Source organism: Peromyscus leucopus, chromosome 15 (genome assembly GCF_004664715.2).
Source record: "Peromyscus leucopus breed LL Stock chromosome 15, UCI_PerLeu_2.1, whole genome shotgun sequence".
NCBI classification, from domain to species: Eukaryota; Metazoa; Chordata; class Mammalia; order Rodentia; family Cricetidae; genus Peromyscus; species Peromyscus leucopus.
The window spans coordinates 32,464,460-32,488,524 of record NC_051076.1 but is presented as its reverse complement, the minus strand read 5'-3'; the positions used below and the strand labels follow the sequence as shown (position 1 = coordinate 32,488,524).

The 24,065-nt window shown below is 40.3% G+C and overlaps 1 protein-coding gene across 1 annotated transcript; it reads right to left on the bottom strand.

Moving 5' to 3' along the window:
- Nucleotides 1-2,152: 2,152 nt before the first annotated feature.
- LOC114690015 (flavin-containing monooxygenase 5-like) lies at nucleotides 2,153-19,543 on the bottom strand. Its single transcript, XM_028864494.2, has 9 exons — nucleotides 19,221-19,543; nucleotides 14,395-14,534; nucleotides 13,333-13,521; nucleotides 12,709-12,871; nucleotides 9,684-9,826; nucleotides 8,228-8,427; nucleotides 6,100-6,449; nucleotides 4,810-4,882; nucleotides 2,153-3,537 (listed from the first exon to the last, which is right to left on the bottom strand). The coding sequence occupies exons 2-9, from the start codon at nucleotides 14,527-14,529 to the stop codon at nucleotides 3,171-3,173; spliced, it is 1,620 nt and encodes a 539-aa protein (XP_028720327.1). The 5' UTR covers nucleotides 14,530-14,534; nucleotides 19,221-19,543; the 3' UTR covers nucleotides 2,153-3,170.
- Nucleotides 19,544-24,065: the final 4,522 nt, after the last annotated feature.

The following is a 24,065-nucleotide window of genomic DNA, read 5'->3' as shown; positions in this document are numbered from 1 at the left end:
ATACACACATATACACACACACTGCTAGGAATAAACGTACGTATTCCTTAGGAAAACCTCCAAGCAAAGAGGAAATCAAGAGTTTCATGGACGGCTGGCCTTAATATTTGAAGTGTTTAGGAAGAATGAATTAATCTCACTTATAAGTCACTGGGGGAGTGGAGTATTGCACACTAATAGACAGTATTACTAGACAGAGTGTTACACTGTCTAATAAACTTGACCTTCTTTCTACACCCATGTGAAGTTCCTAGAGAAGTTAGTCTGATACGTCTGCCTTATGATCTGCTAACTTTTCATGTATCAGCCAAGTTTCCACTGCTTCTCTGTGGTGAGGAACGGAGGTGTGCAGGGTCAGGTGAAGTAGCAGGATCTTACTTGCTGATTGCATATCTCCTCACCTAGGACCCCTCTGCTCTACACATACATCTCCAGCCTTCCTCATTCGGCATTGCAGAAGGCGCCCAGATTTCATGCTTGTCATCTCTCATTATGTACCTGTCCTTTCATTCCCCCATCTTCTAAATGAGTCCTTTTCCCCCCTTTTTGTTTGTGTTTGGACCACAGTTACGTGAGTCATTATATCTCTCCTGAACCCAGAGACAAATTGGCATGAATACACAGGAAATAAGTGCATGGAATTGAAAATATGACTTGGATTGCTGGTTATTCTGACGCAAGACTGTAGCTTCCACGTGTAACTGGTTTTGGTTTCCTCATAGTGCCCCTGAGTTGATCTTCGGGTGACCCTCAAGGGAGTTTAGGTTTGAAATTTATCCACAGTGGCTGTTTCACACCTGTGAGATCTCATAGACAGAAAGGGAGAGATCTCAGATACATGAGGAGACTTTTGCTTGATGAAAAAAGAATGGGTCCCTTGGACTTCACAGTCACTGGGTTGAGACAGTGGAGGTGACTTTGGGGTTAGCGTGGGCCTCCACATAGATGAGGAGAACACTGAAATAGTCTGTCTGTTATGCATGTAGTCAGTTAACTCTGAAATAGTTTTCACTACTTAGAGCTATGGTAGTGGATTTTTTTGGTAGTGGATTTTACCTAAGAAGGGAGGGGGGGAAGCCTTGCTAAGTTTCAAACCATTGGTCCTTTGGATATCTAAGTCAATACTCTGAATGGGAGAAAAGCAGTGAGCCATTCTGTGGCCTTTCCATAATGTAACGCTGGAATTTTAACCTAGAATAATGAATATTTTTATCCTTTCCTACTCCCCATATCTTTTATTTTTAAGGCAATATATTTTTAGTTTTGGGCTCTGAGGGGAACTAACTAGACAAATGATCCTGTTAGTTGGTTGTTACTAGGGGAAAAAATGGGAAAGTTTTTCTCTTCTAAACCACGTATAAACTTAAAGTTTTTGATGGGTGTTTCTTAACTTTTCACTTTTGTAAATTGCGATTTTCACAATAAATTACATCATGTTGGGTTGTACGTCAGAGTTAAAATACTCAGCAGGAAGTTCAGAGATGAATGAGGATGTGGGAAGCTTGCCCGAATTGTTTTTCCCGTTAAACTCTTCTGGCTTTGCTAAAGCCTGTACAGCTTTGGGGTTTCAGGCAAACGTTTGTCTGTGTGCAGTGGACTTAACGTGGTTTACCGAAAACTGTCGGGATCCCCAAAGTGAGTCTTTTTGAGGCCCAGATCTTTGGTAAAAGGTGACCTCCCTTATAGAAGCTGCTCATTCTTGTTCATAATTCCTCAAAAGGACTGGAGCTCAACTCTATTATATATTGAGATAGACATACAATTAAAACAGCAACCATTGAATTATAAGTAACTTTTTTCCAGAGATTTTCTGAGATTATGCTCCCTATATTCATTAAAATATATGTTAGTTGAAAAAATATTTTGAAAGGTGTGTTTATATTAGCCCACTATCCCCAAAACACTGATCATAATTAAGTTCACTATGAGATGGGAAATCAGTTCACAATGAATGTGTGTTGTCCTTAGGCTACACATGTCTTCAAGACATTTTTATTAAACATAACGTCTCATGAACCTCATCACTTTTTTTTGTCTAGGTTTCCTTTTTGTGGTTAGGCTAATAAAAACAAATGCTGAATTTGTGGTCTCCCTGTGGCACACATATAAATCATCACAATGGTATGCCTTTTATTTTGAAATGTCTTTTATTTTGAAATTCTCAAACTTACAAAAGAGCTTAAGGGATAGATAGTACAATGAATATTTTTTATCACCTTTGCCCTAGAATCACCATATATTTAAAATTTTACTTTCCTTCCACGCCCTCACAAAGACTTTTTAAAAATTAATCAACCATTTTAGCCAACTCATTCAGCACATGGCATCTTCTGCTTATGAGGGTCTTTATTTATAATCTTAGCACCCATTGATATTATCATGAATTCAGTAAGATCACACAAAACAGTGCACATCAAGATTTGTCCGGTTGTCCTAAAAGAGTCCACCCACATTTAAACCTTGCATTTGGTCTATGCCTTCTTAATTTCCACTGCTATAGAAAGATTTACTGATATTTTTATTTGATAACACCGACTTTCCGCTAGACTGTCCGTGAGATATCTTGAGAATGTTTTACTATCTTCATTTCTCTGATTTTTTTTTTCATGATCACATTCAAGTTAAGCACTTTTTGTAAGACCATGCAGTGTTGGACTTCGTACTGTATGATGACGATGTGAAAAGCGATAGACCTGAGTTTTCAGCATTGTTTGATCAGTGAAAGCGATACCTCTCAGATTTTCTACTGAAAAGGCACAGTTTCCTCATCTGGGGGAGATATACTGAGGCCATATAATGTACTTCTGAGCATTGTGCCTGGCTTAATCTTCCCTGTACCATTGTTTATTTATTGAACCCCACTTATTATGTTCCATACCATCATGTTTTGGGTAAACTTATAAGGCATGTCCTTTCACCTCTGGAATAAAGTAGAAACAAGCTATGATATACCTAATAAAGATAATAATGATAAGCTGTTTTCAAACCCCTTCCATATAAAGCTCTTGGGAGAGTCATAACAGAGTAGCTGTTTTCATTTAAATCTCCGAACGTTTCCTAGTCAGTCTAATGAACATCTCTTCCCTTATTCTCACTTGGCGCTGAAGCATGCATGTCTAATAACAATGACTGGTTCTCACTAGTGCTTGCCTCTCTCTGTCAGTGTGACTTTAGGAATATATCACTTGCACGATGACTAACACGGGAACAAAGAGAAAGATGACGACAACACAGATACATCTGAGCCAAAACAGACGAGAGGGCGATGCCTCAGGGTGTTTGAGCACACGGGTTCTCAGGGGTTTGAGGATCCGTTCTCTCTGAGTGAGGATGGCTGCCCGAGCCCCCGCCCATTTCCCTGGCCCCTGTAGACGGTACTGGTATGGGGTGCAGGGTCCCCAGAAAATCTCCTTGGCCAGCTTTATGTCCCAGAGGAAGAGAGAGAGCAGGCTGGGTTTGACACCTAACTCTGAAGCGATTTCATCCATGTAGTCGATGTACTGCACTCGATGTATGCCTCTGGGACTTTTCACAAACCTGGAACGAGAAGAAACATACTCGGACGCCTGTGTTAGATCTCACCCCTGAGTTTCCAGTGGACTTTGTTTCTGCTTTGTAGCATGTTTATTTTCTTCTGTTCACAAATCATCTATCTTCATTTTGTACACAGGCTTTACTACAGGTTTTAAGGATAAGTCATATTTTACTGACATCTTTAAGCTTCCCAAAGGAACCAGTAAAGTGACATAAACATAGAAATTGTTAAATGAATGATTAGATTAATTCTTGGAGAGATATGTGTGTTTTTTCCAGACAGAGAGTCCACTTTCATCATATAAAAGTGATAGGCAAGAACCATGAGTTGAGTAGAACACTGATAAACTGTACTGTCTATTTCATGGTTCCTAGCTACATAAAATATCTTGTTATATATTAATTTCTGGATACAAATTATGGTCTGGAATACTCTTAGGCAAGAGCAACTTGGTCCACAACCTTGGAAATTTAGAAGCCCTTGGCTAAATTTTTCTTGAGTAAAAGAGAAACAAAACCAATATTATAGACAACTTATGAACTATCAAAAGTTTTCAAAATGTTTAAAAGACACTAATGAGTATTTTAAAAATATCATAAAATGTGAATGAGCATCTAACTAAATGAAAAAGTTAGTTGGGAACACAAACCAAGGCATAAGAGAACAGCAATAACCCATTAATTAAGGCAAAAATTGAATCCATGAAATCCAGAAAAGGAGAATTGGTGTATAATAAAGGTAGTTTCTTGAAAAAGAAAACCAGATAGTAAAATAAGCACAATTCTTAAAGTTATGAAGTTGTGATAAGAATATTTTATCATGTCTCTGGTTTCCCTAGGGATGTTCTTGAGGAAAATGCCCAGAGTAGCTGATAAACCAATCAAAATAACTGTGTATCTAGCTACCAGCTACTGCATTAAAATGTTTGTTTGTCCCCTGGATTCTGAATTTAGCTATTTATTAAGTATTCTTCTTACAAGGAGTGATTGACTGCCTCCCGTGGGTTTTTTTTTTTTTTTCTTTTGTGGTTTGTTTGGAGACTGCTGACCGTGTAGACTAGAGCATTCTGGGGCGGTTCAGTTAGTGTAGGGACTTGTGCTCCATTTGCTGGGTGTTTTTACACACACACCCTTTGTGCCATTGAACAGAAGCAATCATATCAGATCATAGTGAGGCACAAAGCATGTGAAGAGAAAAACAAGGAGTTCCCTCTGGACGGGTGTCATTGACTTTAACAACAACAATAACCAAACTCCCCCAACCAAGCTCCTTACTCCTTCTCCATTTTCTGTTTCCTTCTGTTGATGGCTGCCAGCATGTCACTCTGTGAGGGCAACTTTTTCAGTCCTGAGAAAACAAGACAGGCTTTGGAGGACTGTCAGGAGGGCTGGGTAAGAGAAGCAAAAAAAAAAAAAAAAAAAAAAAAAAAAAAAGGCTGGCTCTGAAGTAGAATGGTTACAATGGTTACAGCCATCGAATCTCCATGGAACATACAGTCATGTATAGAAAACTCCCCAGAAGGCCATTCTCTTCCAATCAGCTTTAGATTATCAGCAAAGGGAGTCAGTTTTCTCTCACAAGAAAAATAGGTTTTTGAGTTTTTTTTTTTCAGTTTAAATCCATGCTTAAAACTCATGACTATTAAACATTCATGTTAATATGGCTTTTCGATCAATACATAATATTTGCATATATTTATGAACTACGATATGAGGCTTTAATTCATGTATATATGGGGTAATAACGAACTTGGAATAATTAACATATCTGTTACCTGAAACCTTTTCATTCCTTTTAAAAAGTTTTTAATTAAGTTGCAAAGTAGTAGGTTTCCTTATGGCAGAACCGCAGAGATAAAATAAAGTTGGGCTCATAGTGCCATAGTGATGGGGGGGCAGGCATAACTGATGGTATGCAAGTAAAAGCCATAAGAGGAGGCAGAGAGATGGCTCAGCAGTTAAGAACACTTGCTTCTCTTCCAGAAGATACAGGTTCAGTTCCTAGCATCCACATTAGGCCACTTGCAGCCATTTATATAATTCCAGTTTCAGGGTTTCTAAAAACACTCCTCTGGTTTCTAGGTGCACCTGCATGCACCTGGTACACATACATACACACAGGCACACACACGTACATATAATAAAAGAAAACAAAATTAAAATAAAAAAAAGCCACCAAGTCGTTTGCTCCTAAGAGTAAGTTTCCCCTGTGAAAGTTAGATTGCTCACAGGATGGACAACTAGGGTGTTCCTTAAATTAAAGGGCCAGATATGAAAGATAGATTGTAACCCTCCCCCCCCCTCCCCGCAGTTCCCCTTTTCCAATAGATCAGGGCTATCAGCCACTCTAACAATAGAGCCCCCAAGTCAGCTGAGGGATCTCATTTTTCAATGTTAAGATTCAACCAGAACTAGAATTGTGGGGGAACCCAGGCCAGTGCTCTACCACTGAGCTACAACCTCTGGCCTTGGCGGAATAGGGAATAGACAGAAGAGAAAACTAGGTACCCTTAGCATCTGAGTGTGTGGTCAGGGGCACAGGTGCTCCTGTGGAGACCCTCATACCTGCAAACACACGTGCAACCCATCGGCTTTGGAGCTCTGAGGTGGGAATGGTGGCCCCCACTGGCTGGAGGATGCCAATGAAAGCTAGGGTTGGCTTCTCCAACTTGGGAGGGAAGACAAACTTAAACATTGTGTGTTTGCTGTCCAGGATCTCAGAGTTGTCATCCAAGAAAGGGAAAGAGAAGGTGTAGCCTGTGGCAAAGATGACAACATCTACAGCCTCCTCAGTGCCATCCTCAAAGATGGCGGACGTCGAGGTGAATTCTTTCACGTTTGCCTTCACCTGCACTTTCCCAGTAATGATGCGATTTGGCAGGTCGTCACTGAAGATAGACTGATGGCTGAGAAATCTGCATATTAAGGAGCATAATAATATGGAATGGGAATGAATATCCTCATAAAGAAGCTGAGGTTGTTAGCAACTAAAAAACCACAGCAGTATTTCAATAATTTCAATATTGTTTGCTACCCTCTCTGGACACCTGATAGTGTTTACTGGTGAAGAACTAGGTTTTGGAGTCAGAATGGGCTTTATACTTATTCTACTTTTTCTCACTGTGACTTTCTGGGCAGGTCATAAAACAGTTTATTCTCAACTTCCAAATCTGTAAGACGGTAATAAAGACATAACAATCAAACCAGACCTCACTAGTCACATCATGGTAACATGGAATTTTTACCAGAAGTAAAGTTCTTCAATATTGACTTAGGCATTTGTGTTTGGAATCATGTAAAAATCGACGTAAATTGGTGACCAGTCTCTTTTAAGGGTCCTAAGAGGTGTAACTGCATGACGTTAATATTAAATCTTCACTGGGAAATAGCTGCGCTTAGTGACACACTGATGTCGTGAGTATAAAGTCGAGTTACAAATTTCTTGCACAAAGCCCTGTTCCCAGGCATGCTTCATAGTTGGCACATTTGTCTTCTCTCCTCTTTTACCAGGCTTACACACCCAATATCATAAAACTAGGCAGGTTCTTACTCTGTAGCTCATGCTGGCCTGGAATGCATTGTGTAGTGTAGGCTGCATTCGTACTTAGTTTTGCCACAGCTTCTGGAGTGCTGAGATCATAAGCATGATCCACTATGCCTGGTTTACTTAGCCTTTTCAAACACAGAAATCGATGTCATGTGGGGAGGGAAGAGGACCAAGAGAGACCATATGATGACACCAAATTATAAGTGTCAGTTTCTGGCAAAGCACCGAGAAATGAAATAGAAGGAGAATATCTATGGAATTGGAAGAATCAGTGAAGCGTGAGAGGGATGAGAAAACTAGATAGATTGAGAAAACTGGATTGGGTGGAATGGGTGTGAGGAGGAAGAGGGAGAATCAATCCACAGATGTCACCTGAAACCACAATAGCTCTGGGAAGTAGGGTTTCATGTGGTGGTGAGTGTGGATGGTATAAGTGGCTGATGGGATGATGGAAGAAAGGACCAGAACAGCCGGATTCAGATATGTCTGCACTGCATGAGTGTGGGGTGGTCAGAACTATGGATGGTGAAACTGTCCTAGCTGACAGCAGGCTTGAAGGTTACTATGGAACCATCCATGCAAATCCGGAAGACGAGGAGAAAGCAGTTGACAGGTGATAGTGCAAGAGGTAAGTGAGGTGTAAAGGGGCACAGTGAGACAGGGTGAATAAGACTGGTGGTTGAATGTAAGACTGCTTCACCAACGTGTATCCCACATGCATTCTTTTATAGCTCAGTAGAATGGCCAGAACACCTAGTTGGCAGGAAATGACTTTGGTGTTTCCAGTTACGATAAATTCTATTAAGACTCAGAATGTCACCCGTTAGTTTTTATTTCACACACCTACCTTATATAATCACTGACTGGCATTGCATTTTTGTTTTTGTTTTAAATCATTTGTTTTAAATTGTATGTGGTGTGTGTGTGTGTGCGCGCACACGCAGTGTCCTTGGAGGCCACTAGAGGGCATCAGATCCCTAGGACCTGGAGTTACAGGCAGTCGTGAGCCTCTAGATATGGGTGCTTGGAACAGAACTCTGGTCCTCTGCAAGAGCAGTAAGTGCTACTAACTGCTGAGCCATCTCCTCAGCTCTGGCATAGCAGCTTAAAAATATTTCCTTGTCTTAAATTTGGTCTAGATCTTACCTGTGTTTTGCCTGCAGTCCATAATTGGCATGATTAAACTTTGCATTTAATTTATTCTCTGCCCATCTGTTGATCAAGAATGTGGGATAGAACCTTTGGATGGTTCTGTTATAACGGGTGAAGAGTGTGGTGTCCAAGGGATTCCCATTATCCCAAACTCGGTTCCATATCCATGCCCCTCTTCTTGTGCTGAGGAAAACCTGTGTAGAGGAGTGGTCACCCGGTAAACCATTTGTTTCTAATCATATTGGCCTAAAATTCTGATAGTTTCACTTTTTAATTGCCAAGGAGGTAGGATTAACTGCTCACATCGCCTGCCTATGCTGTGAACATGTCTAGTAACTTAGCAGCTTTTCAGTTCACTTACTGTTTGTCATGGGTCTTTCTTCCCCTACCTGTGCCAGATGTCTGAAATGTGTTAGGCTTCAGAATATGAAGACTTTATCCCAAATAACTGACTACATTGGGAGTTATAAGTTCACCCACACGTTCCCGGAAAGCCACATCATTCTATAGTCCACGGTGATGGAAAAATAGCTGATCACAAAGTATGTAGTAACAACCAAAATGAACGGGGAAAATTCACTCTGCAAATGTCCTCATATTTACAGATGGACAGTTCCATACGAATAGTATACCGTCACAAAGCCCAGGATATACCTATGAGAACTAGCTCTGCTCCCTAGTTTGAATCATTTAACTGAGATTTTGAAGCAGGATGCAGCTTTTTAATGAAGACATAACCACTGTCTTGCAAGGTCATAATCACAGAGATTTATGATTCATGTTTTATATACACAAAGCCTGGTGTGAGTCAGTAGACCACAGAATGTCTGGTTATATGCTGTGTGGGCAGAAAGCATCCGGTGTTTGAAAACTCATGTGTTCTTGAGCTATCTTGAATTAATATCAAAGACTAATTGTGAATGACAGAGAGTGACCTTCCATGCTCTCTAGAAGTCAGCAGCATTTGCAGCCGAGAGGGCTGCTTGTTTTTTCTTACTCTTTATATTCTTAATTAGTGAGATCCCATGGACCTGCTGCTCTGTGCTTAGCTATTCGTTCATAAATCAGCAGAGTACCTCCATTCATGTCCATGCATATTGTTCTCTGTAAAATCATGTCCACTATGAGCACTTGGGATTTTTCTGTAGATTTAATTTCAGTTTTTAAATATTTATCTCCCCAGTGTAGCCACAAGCAGATAATTCCAGTAATTGACTCTAGTTCACTATCTTTCACAGCTCATTCATTATGTAGAAGAATATCAGTATTTAGGTATCTTTCTATTATTTCCTTTTATATATATCCAGAAGAAAATAACGCATAATTGCCTTTCTCAGCTTTCAGCCAAAATAGGAGCACCGCCTCTAGAGCCAGAGAGAAAGCCTGGACTCACGCTCTCTGCAGGTATCAAGGTTATCCCCAAGAGCAGAATCAGGGTAGGACACCAAACCTGTTCAGCAACACGGCTGATCTCGCCTGCCACATCTGCTCCAGAATTCCCGATGCCGATCACAACCACTCTCTTCCCCACAAAATTGTCTGGGTGCTTATACTCCCAGCTGTGGAGATGGCTGCCTTGGAACTTGGTGATTCCTGTGAAGGAAGAGTCACATCTCCCAAGTCACAAGCAGAAGTGGCGAATACGCATGGGGCACATTTCATTCCTAAACTCTAAGTTCATGTGTTATGTAACCCCCTTCTCTGATCTTGGCCATTTATTGCCAGTGTTACAGAATAGGATTCTCCAAGGAAGGAAATATTCATCTGTAGCAACTCTGTGCTTAAGTTCAAAATCTAAGCACATGAATGTTTTTCTTTCTTTCTTTCTTTCTTTCTTTCTTTCTTTCTTTCTTTCTTTCTTTCTTTCTTTCTTTCTTTCTTTCTTTCTTCCTTCCTTCCTTCCTTCCTTTCCTTCCTTCCCTTCCCTTCCCTTCCTTCCTTCCTTCCTTCCTTCTTTCTTTTTTTTTTATTTTTCTTTTTTTGAGACAGAGTTTCTCTGTGTAGCTTTGGAGCCTTTCCTGGAACTCACTCTGTAGCCCAGGCTGGCCTCAAACTCATACAGATCCGCCTGCCTCTGCCTCCAGAGTGCTGGGATTAAAGGCGTGCTCTACCACTGCCTGGCTTGAATGTTTCTTTCTTTCTTTCTGTTTTTGGTTTTTCAAGACAGGGTTTCTCTGTGTAGCTTTGCGCCTTTCCTGGGACTCTCTTTGGAGACCAGGCTGGCCTCGAACTCACAGAGATCTGCCTGCCTCTGCCTCCCGGGTGCTGGGATTAAAGGTGTGTGCCACCACTGCTCGGTGAATGTTTGTTTTAAATTGTCCGATTTTAATTTGCCCAATATGATCACTCACGCAGCAAGAGGAGGCCATTGACTTTTCATTGCTCTCTGTTTCTCTGTGTGCAACTGTTGGTCATTCTCTGTGACTCTGATTATGCATCTCACAAATAAGTGAGCACCTTCCCATATACAACAAAAACTGTTGTTTAAAAGGAACTGAATACAAACCACATATACAATTTTGTAACAGTCACATAAAAATAAGTACAAATGATATTTTCTATTATTATTTTTAGGGTTTTTTGTGTGTCTGCATGTGAATATGTGCACATGAGTACAGCTGCCTGGGGAGTTTAGAAAACTGTGTTGAGTCCCCTGGAGCTGGAGTTACAGAAAGTTACAAGCCACCTGACAGGGTGCTGGGAACCAAACCTGAGTCCTCTAGAAATGCAGCAAGTAGTCCTAACTGCTGAGGCATCTCTCCATCCCCAATTTCAATGACATTTCTTATTCAAACATAATCGAAAATATTAATATATAATCAACACATAAAAGCATTGATGAGATATTTTGTACATTTTTCTGTATAGTCTCTGAAATCAAATGTTTATTTTACATTGAATGTTTGTCTTAGTTTGTGTCAGATGCATTTCTTTAAAAATTTAAGAAATGGGCAAGGGTAACTATGGTCAATATGTAAAATAAATGAAAAAATGTTAATTAAATAAAAATTTAAGAAATGGCCTGTAGGGTAAACTCCCTTTGCGTATATATCTCTGCTTCCATTTTAGTGTTTTTATGGGGTTCCTGTGTGTGTGAATGAGTGGGTCTCTGTTTCTTGTGCCTTCTCTTGGGTTCTTTTCCTTCAGTTTGCTCTCTTTATCCAATTCTGATGTGTTAGTGTTTGTTTTATCTCATACTTTATTTCATTTTTTATTACGTTTTAGATGCCTGTTTGTTTTCTGACAGAAAGGAGTGGATCCGGATGGGAGGGGCATTGGGGAGGAACAGTGAGAAGTAAAGGCGGGGGAAACCGTAATCAGATACATTATGTGAAGGAAAAAACCCTCCATTTTCAATAAAGGGAAATGAATTAGAAAATGGTTTATTTGTTTTTATTTTATGTGTATGGGTATTTGGCTTTCATGTATATCTGTGCACCACATGTGCGCATTGCTGTGGGGGCCAGAAAAGAGTGTTGTGTCTCCTTGAACTGGAGTTCCAGACAGTTGGGAACTGCTGTCATGTCGATGGTAAGAACTGAGCCCAGGTCCTCTGGAAGAGCAACTAATGCTCTCAACCCCTGAGTCCTCTCGTGTGAGTTGTGTTTCTAGTGCTCAATAATAATACATGGCTATTTGCTATTTTATTAAATCAGGTCAAATTTTGAATATTAGAATCTTTTTATTTGTTTATTAAATTGTTTTCATAAAACATCTATTGATCATGTTTTCCCCAACTCCTTCCAGATCCTCCCTGTTCCCTATCCTCTCTTATGTTCTTTCTTTCATTTCATTTTTTAAGATTGAAAATAGAGTTTAAGACATCTTTAAAACAAAATTAGTTATATCTCAAAAATATTAACCAATATTGGTGTAAAGTCCTGTTTTGAGGGGGCACTGTCTACAGTTCCACGGTACTGTGGCCTCTGCAACGTCTCTAGTTTCGTCTTCCTGTTCCAGTCGTCACCATCCTCCCCCTCCTCTCCTTACTGATGACCTTCCCTTTATTCTCCTCTCAATTCGTCTTCCATCCCACTGACATACCAATGATGTAAAAATATGATCAGGTATCTTCACACACAGTCAGTCAGTCAGTCACTCACTCAGTCAGTCAGTCAGTCAGTCAGACAGAGACACCACCTTCTCCCTCAATGGTTTTCTGTAGACTCTCCATACTCCTCTCTGCCAGCCACATCAAGTGTGAGTCATTCTCTAAGTTCACAGTCTCACACCCACTGCTTCTCACATGGTTTCTTTTCCAGAAAGGTCCTTCTCCAGGCTTGTGTTTGTGGCAGGGACTCTAGTTTCCAGTTTGATTGTTGCGTCTATTGTCAGATCTTTCCTGACTGTTAAGGGAGTGCCTTCCTCTGTAGCCATTCTGTATCAAATAAACACATCTGCCCAGGTCTGTGACAGTATAGCAATACAACTCTTGCAATATTAGGACTTTTCTTGTACTTCATTCAGTTAAATACCTGTAAAGTCCTGCAAGGGCAGATACTTCTCAGTGTAGTGACCACTGCAGACCATGACCCCATCAAAGATATATGTTTTCTGCTTTCCGTCAACCTCCACCACAACGTCCCACTGGCCAGAGGATGAAAAATCAGGACGCTTCCTCACCCTGCATACCTTTGTCTGGGAAACAAGAAACAAACAGGAACAGCTAATCCTAGAGCACTCCATATCTTCTCCTGTTTCTTTTTCCTTAACCTGGACATTTTGTGTTTCCATAAATAACATAGTTATTCCTTCTGCTCAGAGCTCCTGGTTCCTTTGGATTTCAATACAAAAATCAATAAATATAGTCCTTTTCAAGGATTGTGGTGTGTTGGGAAAATAATACACTAACTCCTCCCCAATCCATCTCACATTTTAGTTTTAGTAAAATTAATTGGAAACCAGATTTTAGGGACACCCCCTGCAACAAGGCTTTTATGCTGAGGAAAAACTTAATACAGAGATATGTCTTCACTATTCATGAGAGTAGCAGAGACATGGATGGGAAATGCAGACTGAAACTGTGCCCCAGCTGGCTCTGACAGTGCACACTTTACCTCAACCAATGAGCAGGTGGTGGGCGGGGTTTCACTTCTTACCTGGAACTGGATGTGTTTCATCAGCCCGAAGTGCCTGGCATACATCCTGAGATACTCCATCATTTTGGTGTTGTGCATGTAGTTGGGGTAATGGTCAGGGATGGGGTAGTCGCTGAAGCCTGTCATCTCCTTGGACGTATTGCAGGTCAAAGATTTGTATATCCCAGGCCTTCCACTTTCTGGTGTCTCCTAAAGGAAACAAACCAACCCTTGGCTTCCAGAAATTTAGGAAAGAATGCACACTGAGTTCAGGGATGGTGAGAGCTGTGATGTTGGGTTTATATTTTATTAAAAATTCTTATCACTGTTGGGGTCTGTAATAATGCTCAATTGTATAACAGCATTAGACTCTTGTAGAAGGAAGCCCTTAGAATTTTTATGGTGACAGACCCAAAATGACACCAGTAATTCAGTCACTCTAAAAGTAAGATAATAAATTCTTGAAACGCAAGAAATAAAATGAAAACAAAATGAAAGGGATTTGGGGTGAGAAACCTGCAAAGGATGAAATGAGACTGTCAGTTTGATTGGCTTGGGAAGAACCTAGGAGATTAGCAAGGTACGCCTCTGGTTTCATCTGTGAAGGCATTTCCAGAGAAGTTTACCCAGGGGGAAGACCTACCACGGATATGGGTGGGACAATTTAATAGGCTGGTGTCCTGGTTGGAAGGAAGAGGGAAAGAGCAGAAAGCCGGTCTGTGCAGCCATTCTCTTTGCTTTCTGGCTGCCTTGATGTGAGCTGCTCAGCTCAGTCATGCCATCCCTGCCCTGACAGACCAAAGCACAGGAATCCATGAGCCCACACGAACCTGTACTCTTAGGTTGCTTTCCTGAGGTATGCTGTCACACGGACTAGAAAGCTAACAGGATTCAGAGAAAGATTCTTCATGTACTTGAGAAGTTTCAAGTTTATATGAATAGAAGATAATGCTACTTTGTAAAGAATAGTTACCTTATTTAAAAATCTATGTGAGCTAATTCATGTTAGAAAGTATCCCTCTCTCTCTCTCTTTCATGCACAGATATCATCATACTTTATGAGAATATAATTTATAAAATCACCTCGTATCTCCACAGCCCTCCAATGTCACTGCTCTTTTCAAAACACGTAGGCTCAAGTCCTTCCTCCAAGCAGCTCTTAATGGCGCCCAGTCCGCTGACCCCGGCACCTATGACTGCAATCTTTTTTACTTCCATGGTCTCTGAATAAAGAAGAGTTCTTTCAGTTTTGCCTGAGGAGCAAAATCAAGTTCATCACCAGGTCGGTTCTCCCATTAGTGTTAGCAACATTGGCATTTGTTCTGATAGAAATTTGATTTTTTTTCTACCATGGCTTCTATTGTCTTGATTTGGAACACACAAGTACACATGCATGTACGCACACAAGCAAATACACATGTCAACATACTATGCACACACACCACCACTTATCCCCACACAAACACTCCTCCAACACCAGATTGTTTGGTCATTTTATTCTTTGGATTTCCTTGGTGTCTGTTAATTTCTGATTTTGTTAATTTGGATATTCTCTCTCTGCCTTTTAGCTAGTTTGGATAAGGGTTTGTCTACCTTGTTGATTTTCTCAAAGAACCAACTCTCTGTTTCATTGATTCTTTGTATTGTTCTCTTGGTTTCTATGTTATTGATTTTAGCTCTCAGTTTATTTCCTGCCTACTACTCCTCTTGGGTGTGTCTGCTTCTTTTTGTTCTAGATCTTTCAGGTGTGCTGTTAATTCACTCATATGAGAATTCTCTAATTTCCTTATACAGGCACTTAGTGATAGAAATTTTCTTCTTAGCATTGCTTTCATTGTGTCCCATAAGTATGGGTATGGTGTGCATTCATTTTCATTGAATTCTAGGAAGTCTTTAATTTCTTTCTTATTTCTTCCTTGACCAGGTGGCAATTCAGTAGAGAGTTGTTCATTTTCCATGAGTTTGTAGGCTTTCTGTTGTTGACGAAAAGGTAATTTTGTTCTAATCATAAAATTTTTCTAATTTAAACAAAATAGAATTGCATGTAGTTGCAGATCATGAAAAATACCTTTAATAATAGAAACACCCAAGGTTTTTCATATTGCATTAAATTTTGTCTTAAAAGATATATATATAATTGGAATATATATATATTTGGAAGTGACTATGATTTTGGCCTACTCACTCACTCAGGGCTGGCACAAAGTTGCATGGGGATATTGTAGTTAGTCTCAAGTCAACAGAAACCAAGATATCAATATATATATATATTGATTCAAATGAGCTATATATCGTGACTCAACATTTGGTAAGTTGACATGGAATATTTTGGGGAGTAGTCTTAGTTTTGATGATATGGGGGGGCAATGGTAGAAAAAGCATATTTATTCCTTATTTAATCAGAGCTCTGGGCTGGCAAGATGGCTCCAAGGGTAAAGGAACTTGCCAGAAAAGCCCAGTTATCTGAATTCTGTCCTTGGAACCCATGTGAAAGTAAAATGAGAAAACTGGCTCCATAGAGTTGTCCCCTGTCCTCCACAGGTTGCTATGACATGTGCCCAATAATAATAGGTTAACAAAATTAAAACAGAATCCATGTGTCCATCTTGCTTTTGGAGCCCTCCAGGAACCAGGCTCTATCGTACCATGTTTCTCTCCGTGTGCCTCTTCCTCTTGGGTGCTATCACTCACTGCACAGAATATTGGGTGGCACCCCCTAGTCTGGCAATTCCTTATTCCCTTCATCAGAATATCTTCTCTTTCCCTGTGTATCCAAGCACATCATCAAGACTTAGTTCCGAGAGAAATATTGTTGCTGGTCCCCTTTTACCTCCTCGTTGACACCCTTTAGTTAGCATATACTAACTGTAGAAATAATGGGATTGTGACATTTTATACACACGTGAAGAGTAATTTGCTTATATTTGCCCCCATTACCCTCTTCCATTTCTCTGGTCTCTTCTGGATCCCCCTTCTTTCTTAAAGTTGCCCCATGCCTTTTTTTTTTATCTTCTAGAATCCACATGTAAGAGAAAGCATGCAATACTTGACTGAGCCTGGCTTCTTAGCTTAAGCTGATGATCTCAATTTCCATCCATTTTTGGGCAAATGACCCAATTTTGCTCTTCTTTGTGACTGAGTAAAGCTGTCTAGCACCTTTATTTATCCATCTATTGGCCAGCAAGAGGGCTGACTTCATAACTTAACTACTGTGAATGAATCTGGCCATTTTAAATGTCTTTGTGCTTCTCTCGTTTACCATCGGTTGTCACATTTAGAAATTCACTCCAGTTATCTCATTTTCTTTTGCACTACATTATATTGGACACATCACATTCTTCTGCAATTAGTTGGTGAAGCATGATGGGGACATCACATTCTCTATGAGTCTGCATCATAATGCCAAGGGACGGCATGGAACTCAATGACACAGAAATGTGCTCGGTTCTCTTAAGACTACGTCCTTATCTCTAGCTTGGTTGGATGGGGGTGGGGTTCCAGCTCTACTCCCACCTGGGATAAATCAGAGGGGCTTTGCTTCTTGTTTTTCTTCTCTCTACACTATGATCATGGTTCATGTGGAAGGGGAAATGGCCCCTCTGGAGGGTGACATGCAGACTCTGGTACCTATGTTAGGAGCTATAGCAAGCCTGGGACTGTGCCCTCTTTCTGAAGCTCTTTCCTATGTCTGGAATGGTGTAAAGTGAACTGTGGTCACCCATGTATCCAACATGATGTGGTCTCTGAGAAATGCATTCTCCCAGGAAGTTTCCAGTCTAGACTTGAGGAAGAAGAACTAGGAATTCTATTCAGGTTGTTGGGTAAGCTACCTTCTCTAACACAGCTTTACACTTTGGGCAACAAGCCTCCATGGTTTTAATACCTGGTTTCTTCCAATGTTCTTTCCTCACTTGTAAGAATCAGTAATGAGACATGTTTATATTTTAAGTACCTCCATATTCAAAATAATTGCATACAGTCCATTATTTCATTTCTCAAAATACAGATTCTATGCTTATTTCAAAATGGTGTTTATAATTCACTTAATCTCATGATAAATAAACTCATACCATTTAAACTTTCATATACATTTACCATCTAGAATGTTCATAGAGAGCTACTGTAGTTACGAATTGTTACACAAACTTAGGAATTTTGTTTATTCTTTTTTTCTATTTTACAATCTTGCTTGCTAATTTTGCAAAAATCATGAGATAGATAACTAAAAAAAAAAAGGGAACAGGATTACAAGTTCTACCAAGAAGTTATCCAGTATACTATACATGGGTTTAGACTGTTATTTTATGAATATGCTTATGTGTATATCTATGCATTGATACCCACAAAACTTTAATATGCTACACAGCATGCCACTTGATTTTCAGTAAAAAATATTGTAAAGATATTTCTATGTATATGGAGGCTCTCAGGAAATGTTTGGTAAATGAATTGGTGAATTTTAATAGGATAGGATATTCGGTCGTGTAATATTCTGTGGCAGTTTAGAATCTTCTTGCTTGCCACTGTTGTAAAGAAACAAAGGTTATCTTACTTTTCAAAAGTTCTTCTCTAGCTACAAAAGTTCTGCTGCTTTACCTTCTTTCTATGAAAATAGAACCGCTGACGATCCAGGCTATGAGACATAATTGTCTCTGTCGGATAGTGCCTGGAAGGTAGCACTTGCTCAGTACATGGGAGTCAGCATTTTAATGAGTACTTGGAAAGTTCCGTTATATAAAAAGATACAACGAAAATGTAATCATTGGGAGGAGAGGGTGTATCTATTAAATTCTTATTCCGTTATCAGTAGTTTCCCACCTAGTTTTATGCAGTGTTATTTCATTTTCTCTAGTTTCTGGGCTTTCCCCAGATTTCAATGTCACATCCCTATGGAATTTTGAATTCAGAGAAGCAGTGTATTATGAAAAATAAGATTTGAATCTTCCCAGGAATTTTGTGTACACTGGGGGGACAAAACCAGTATAGTGAGGATATGACTCACGATATCACATGAGTGTTATGAATATAATTAACATTTTTCTGAATATAAAACCTGCATTTTTTCTATTTATGTTTCAATCTATGACAAACTATTTAAAATAAAACATCTCAGAACAAGCTCAGTCAAGCCATTTGCCCACAATGCCATGAATATTTATGGCTAGGCTCAGGACTAGGATGCTACCCCTTGCCTTGAGTTTCCTTAGCGGCTCACAGCTAAATGGCCCTGGACAAGTTGCTTGGTATGCCAATTAGTCCTGTTCAACCCTAATAAATAACGAAACAAAACCCAATTAGAATGTAACTGTACATGCTTCTTTGGTCAGATACAAATATTCTCTTTTTTTTTTTTTTTTTAGTATCTGACCAAAATGGGTCCATAAAAATAAAGTCAATGTATTTCATTTTCATCCTTGATTTATATTAATTGTATTCCACATCCACCTTACTGTTTATAATCATTATTTCCAAATCTGCTTGTAGTAGCAATCTGAAGCACATGGAATAATATGAGATATATATTTCTTCAATGTATTATGCTAAGAAATGCCTTACCTTAGGTAATCTATTGTAAATTGCCTCAATATCCACTATATTATGCATTTCAGTGTTTTGCCTCTTTTATTAAAGCTTAGTCCCTTGGAAAATTTAAAGAGAGAGAGAGAGAGAGAGAGAGAGAGAGAGAGAGAGAGAGAGAGGAGGTGGGGTGGGGGGAAGGGAGGGAGGGAGGAAGAAATCCTGGCATTTTGGGGCTATATTTTCGTGACTAGAAACGGGTGGTTGGAACCAAAGAAACAGAAGTTTAGGACAGGAAGGCAGAAGGAGACAGGAGTAATTGTTTTTGCTAACCACAGTCTTTTGATGTCCCCGTGGGCATCAGAAGCTAGAGGAAGGGCTGTCCAACTTACAGTCTTTGAAAAGGAAGCGTCCTATTCCTGGATTGAGCTGTGTCCCGTGCTGTTGGTTTTCTGGCTTTGAATCCTTGGGCTAAGTTGCTTCTTACCAAGAAAGGAGATACAGCCACTCTTTTCTCTGCCGGTTTTCGGTGATCTTCCCCTTAGATATCATCCTCCAGAGGAACCACAGCGCTGATCCTCCTTGATCCTCTTTTATAGGCATTTGGTTTCCCCCTGGCCCCACCGGAGAGCAGGATCTTCACACCTATTGCTAGAAGGGCCCACCCATATTTCTTGAAATGTGTGATCACTGTAGATAGAAGCAAAGTGTTTCCACATCACTGCTACAAATCACTTCTGAGGATATAAGTCTTCAGTCTCCCACCTTGGGGCTCTCAAGCACAGAAAATCCCCTTTTTACAGATAATATCAGGATTTTTTCACTGACAATACAGTGCTCACATTTCCAAAGCAATGTGTCCATACTTCACATCTTATCTAGGGTTCTCCAGAGAGACATATAAATATAGTAGAAGAGATTTATTAGAGAAATCGAGTGATATAATCATGACAACCAAGGAGTCCTCAGGGCATCGGTAAGCCTGAGACACTGTAGTGCAGCCAATGTCTGATGGCTTCGGAAAGAGAGAAGCTGATGGAAAGCCTCTTCATGAGGCCAAAGGTACAAGAATGGAGGGAGTTGCTTGTTTATGTCCTGATGTCCAGAGGCCAGAGGGCCTGGCATTGGCATTCTCATATACAAAGGCAGAAGAGAATTTCAGCTCTGTAAGAAAGAGAGAGAGAGAAAGTTGCATTTACTATGCCTTTATGCTCTGTTCATACACCAGTCCATTAGAATTGTCTGCTCACGCTAACCATGGTTTCTCCTTGCTCACCTTATTGAATTGCAGCTTGATCTTTGGAAACATTCTTACACACCTGAGTCAGAACAATTATTCTGACTAAAATTCATAGCAACTGGGTGTCCATCCAGGAGAAGAGGAATGGGCTCAGTGCATGCTAGATTTAAGTTTAATTAATGCTTTCCTAGTCCTTCATCCAGTGAGGTTAGCTTTTACAAATAAGCATTGCAAGTCTACCCTTTGTTACCAGGGCACCCATGCACATCTCCTTGAACCACACTTGATCTCCAAATGAAGCAATAAGATCCATTAACTGGACACAATTATCTGGTGTGCAACCAAAAGGCCTAGTCCCTTCTCCACAGAGGAAATAAAATTCCCAGATAATGCTTCCCATCTTTTGCTATGCTAAAACTCACACATTATGGTGCAATTATTTTTTATATAAACCTCTATTTTTAATATTATTAGTAATATTTAAATGCCAATATAAATTAAGTCTTATTTTATATGATAAAAGAATAATAAGTGTGAAACAAATGTATACACATTTATACATACCAAGAATGAGTACAGAGAAAAAATATTCCACCACAGCCACCATAACATATTCTCAATAAAATAAGTAGGAAGTAATTGTGACAATTAGGATATTAATCTCTGTAACTAGTCACATGATTAAAACTGGTATTGATTGACTGATGAATTGAGACAGGATAGACTTGACCTCACACCAATCTTCTTGCATCTGTCTCCTAAGTGCTGGGCTGATATGGGCTTCTCTCCAGGTTCCACCAAACCCCGCAGTCCCACAATCCACGTATAAAATAATGACTCAGACACTTATATTACTTATAAACTGTACGGCCATGGCAGGCTTCTTGCTAACTGTTCTTTTATCTTAAATTAACCCATTTTTATAAATCTATACCTTGCCACGTGGCTGGTGGCTTACCGGCATCTTTACACGTTGCTTGTCCTGGCAGTGGCTGCAGTGTCTCTCCTCCTTCTTCCTGTTTCCCCAATTCTCCTCTCTCCTTGTCCCGCCTATACTTCCTGCCTGGTCACTGGCCATCAGTGTTTTATTTATATAGAGTGATATCTGCAGCACTGATAGGCATGTGCCATCAAGCCTGGGTAAGGCTGATAGTTAAAACTACTTTTTTTTTGTTCTCAGGGTCTTTTCTTTGCTAGAGAAAACATTCTAAATATTTAAAAATAACTTACACAGTCCTCAGTCCTAAGTGAAGCCGGTTCAGATGTGTTCAGACATTCTCAACCCTCTCGTATTCCTACAAGTTTCACTCTCACCAAAAAAGAAAGGGACGTGTCAAAGGGCAAAGTGTGTCCATCATTCAAAGCAACAAAGATTGAGTTGTTTTACTGAATAAGCTAACTGTTCCTTGTTTGGAAGAACCAACTGCAGATGGTGTTAATTCAGAGAGAACTGGCAGACTGACCCCATGTTCCTTGGAGTTCAGCTGTTAGAGATATCAACAGAAACACGGTACAAGCAAGTCCAAGGACGTCCCTATGATTTTGGCTATGTAGAGGGTGTTCAGGACAAAAGTGGCCAAGCTTGAATGCATCCTTTTAATATCGTGCTAATGTCAAAGAGTCAGGTGCATTCCCAGCACCACAATCAACTCCTAGAACTCCACATACCACAGCTTCTACGCAGGGACAACTGACTAGGTTCCTCAAGGCTCATGGGGCAATCACCGTGGCGATATATCAAGATGGCTGCTAAGCTGAGCCAATGCTTGTAACTAGCTCTTAAGATCTTATAGTGTCATCCCCTCACCACACACACCTTTGGCAATAAGCCCTGGGCCTGGAATGGGTTTGACATTTGTGTAGCAGTGTTTTGTGAGGCCTGTCATCTGGCTTGTCAGCAGAGTCCATGTCAACAGTAGAGGCTCACGCACCACGACAGACTAAGACCATTAATGCAAGGGAAAATATCAACCTTTGTTTTCCCACGCGTAACCAAATCAACGATCAACGTCTTTCCTTTAGAAGGAGCAAGATCAGACAAGGAATTAATTCAAGTTTAACAGGTTCTAGAAAAAAGTAGTATGCGAACCCATATATGTATGTAAAAACAAATGTTTGGTAGGGATTTGTAAAGGTAGATCTACACCATCCCATAGATACTATTGTTAATACGCTAGCCACATAGTAAGGCTGGTTCCCTGAGGGGAAAACCTCTATTTTTAATACACTTTCAAATGTCCTTTCCTTATGTTTTAGCTAGAATTTTTTTTAGGGGAAACTGAGTTCACTCAGAGGCATTTCTGTGTATCATTTCTATGAAACAAGATGAATATTTCCTAAGGTGTTCCTGCCTATCATTGTAATTTCTTCAACATGTACTCCATCATTTTGAGCAGAGCAGACCCTAAAAGGTGTCTGCCATCTTCCTTCTTGAATTATGACTGAAACTGAGCATGCTCACAAATGTACCCATTTATATGATAAAAGAATAATAGGTGTGAATTTATTTATCAAATAAATTTTTAATGTGCTTTCCTATAAGAGTTCATATAAGTGTTCTAAATAAACCCCAACACTCTTTTTGTTGGGGGGGGGGTTATTGCCCCAAAGAGATCACCTATGCTTTCCTTCCCTGCTGCAGTGGGTAGATCCCTTTCCATTCTTTTATTTCTTGGATGCACTTGTTTTGGCTGTGTGTGTCCTGAGATGTGAAGTCACAGTGTGTGATTACAAACACAGCCACAACCATCAGGGAGAGCAACCAGCCACCGGCCAACAGGACAGGGTCCCTGGATGACTGCCACATGTGATCATGAAAATAACAGTTTAGACCAACTGTGGACCTACCAGGTACTTTCTGTACCCTACTCAGGGCATAAACTATATGGCTACACAGCTAGACTAGGAAAGGATAGATGGAACTGAGGGTCATTCCTCACACTGGGAAAAGAAGTCACAGGACAATCCGGGGTACATAGACCACTTGTGAACCAATCAAACCATCTCATCTTTTGATTGTTTGCAAAGGGCAAAACAACAGCACTGTCCTTACATTAACTGTGGCTACACAGTGTCTGCACCCACAGTCTGGGTGTGGATGGTGTCAATGGCAAGTGTACCCAGCCACTCATATGTGACGATTATGTCAGCCACACGATTATGTCATGATTTATCAAGTGTTTAGGCTCATTCCTGGGTGGTGTGTCCTGGTCACTGTCCATCTGTCATGCACACACCTGTATCACACTTACCTCCTTAGGACTTTTGACAGTGGTGATTTCATTGGCTCTCTTTGTAGAATTGATGAGATCAGTAGATCATGTTTTGCTTGTCACAGTGACATCCACAGTATAAGTGTTTAATGTGCTGTCCAGTCTTAAGTACAGCTGGCTAGTAACATGGACCTTATGCCACTCATAGCCCACTGACTCCTTTGGTTGCTTTCCACGTCAGAACAGTGCAAGTGACAGATTATACTGCAGCAGTAGTCCAGACATGTACCCCACCCTCAATGGACCCATATGTTTACTATAGGTTTTCATGTGTGGAGACTACCTTCTCTAGTAGTTGGAGGGTCGAAGACACTATACAGCATCAGGGCTTGTGGGGTAGTTTGGTAGATAACCAGGAATCATCACAACCCACAGCTCAGGAGCCAGCATGTTACATGGTTGTAGAACTCTCACCACTGATTAGAGTAGGGAGGTATATCATAGTGGATTGTGTTGATAAGATATCCACACATCTCTTTTATAGGCTGGCAAGTTCCCAGTGTCACTCAGTGAGCACTGGCCAGTGGTTCCAGTTGTGGTAGGGCATGGAATACCACTAGACGCTGGTGTTCTAGGGAAGCCATCTGCTTCAGTTTCTCTAAAGCTGTGACTATAATGTCAGTGGCCATCTTTTTGCCCTTGTTTTTGCCAGAGAGCCACCCTGATGCCATCTGTTATGCTAGCGACATCCGATTGCCCAGCATTCTTGATTCCCCAGCTACCCC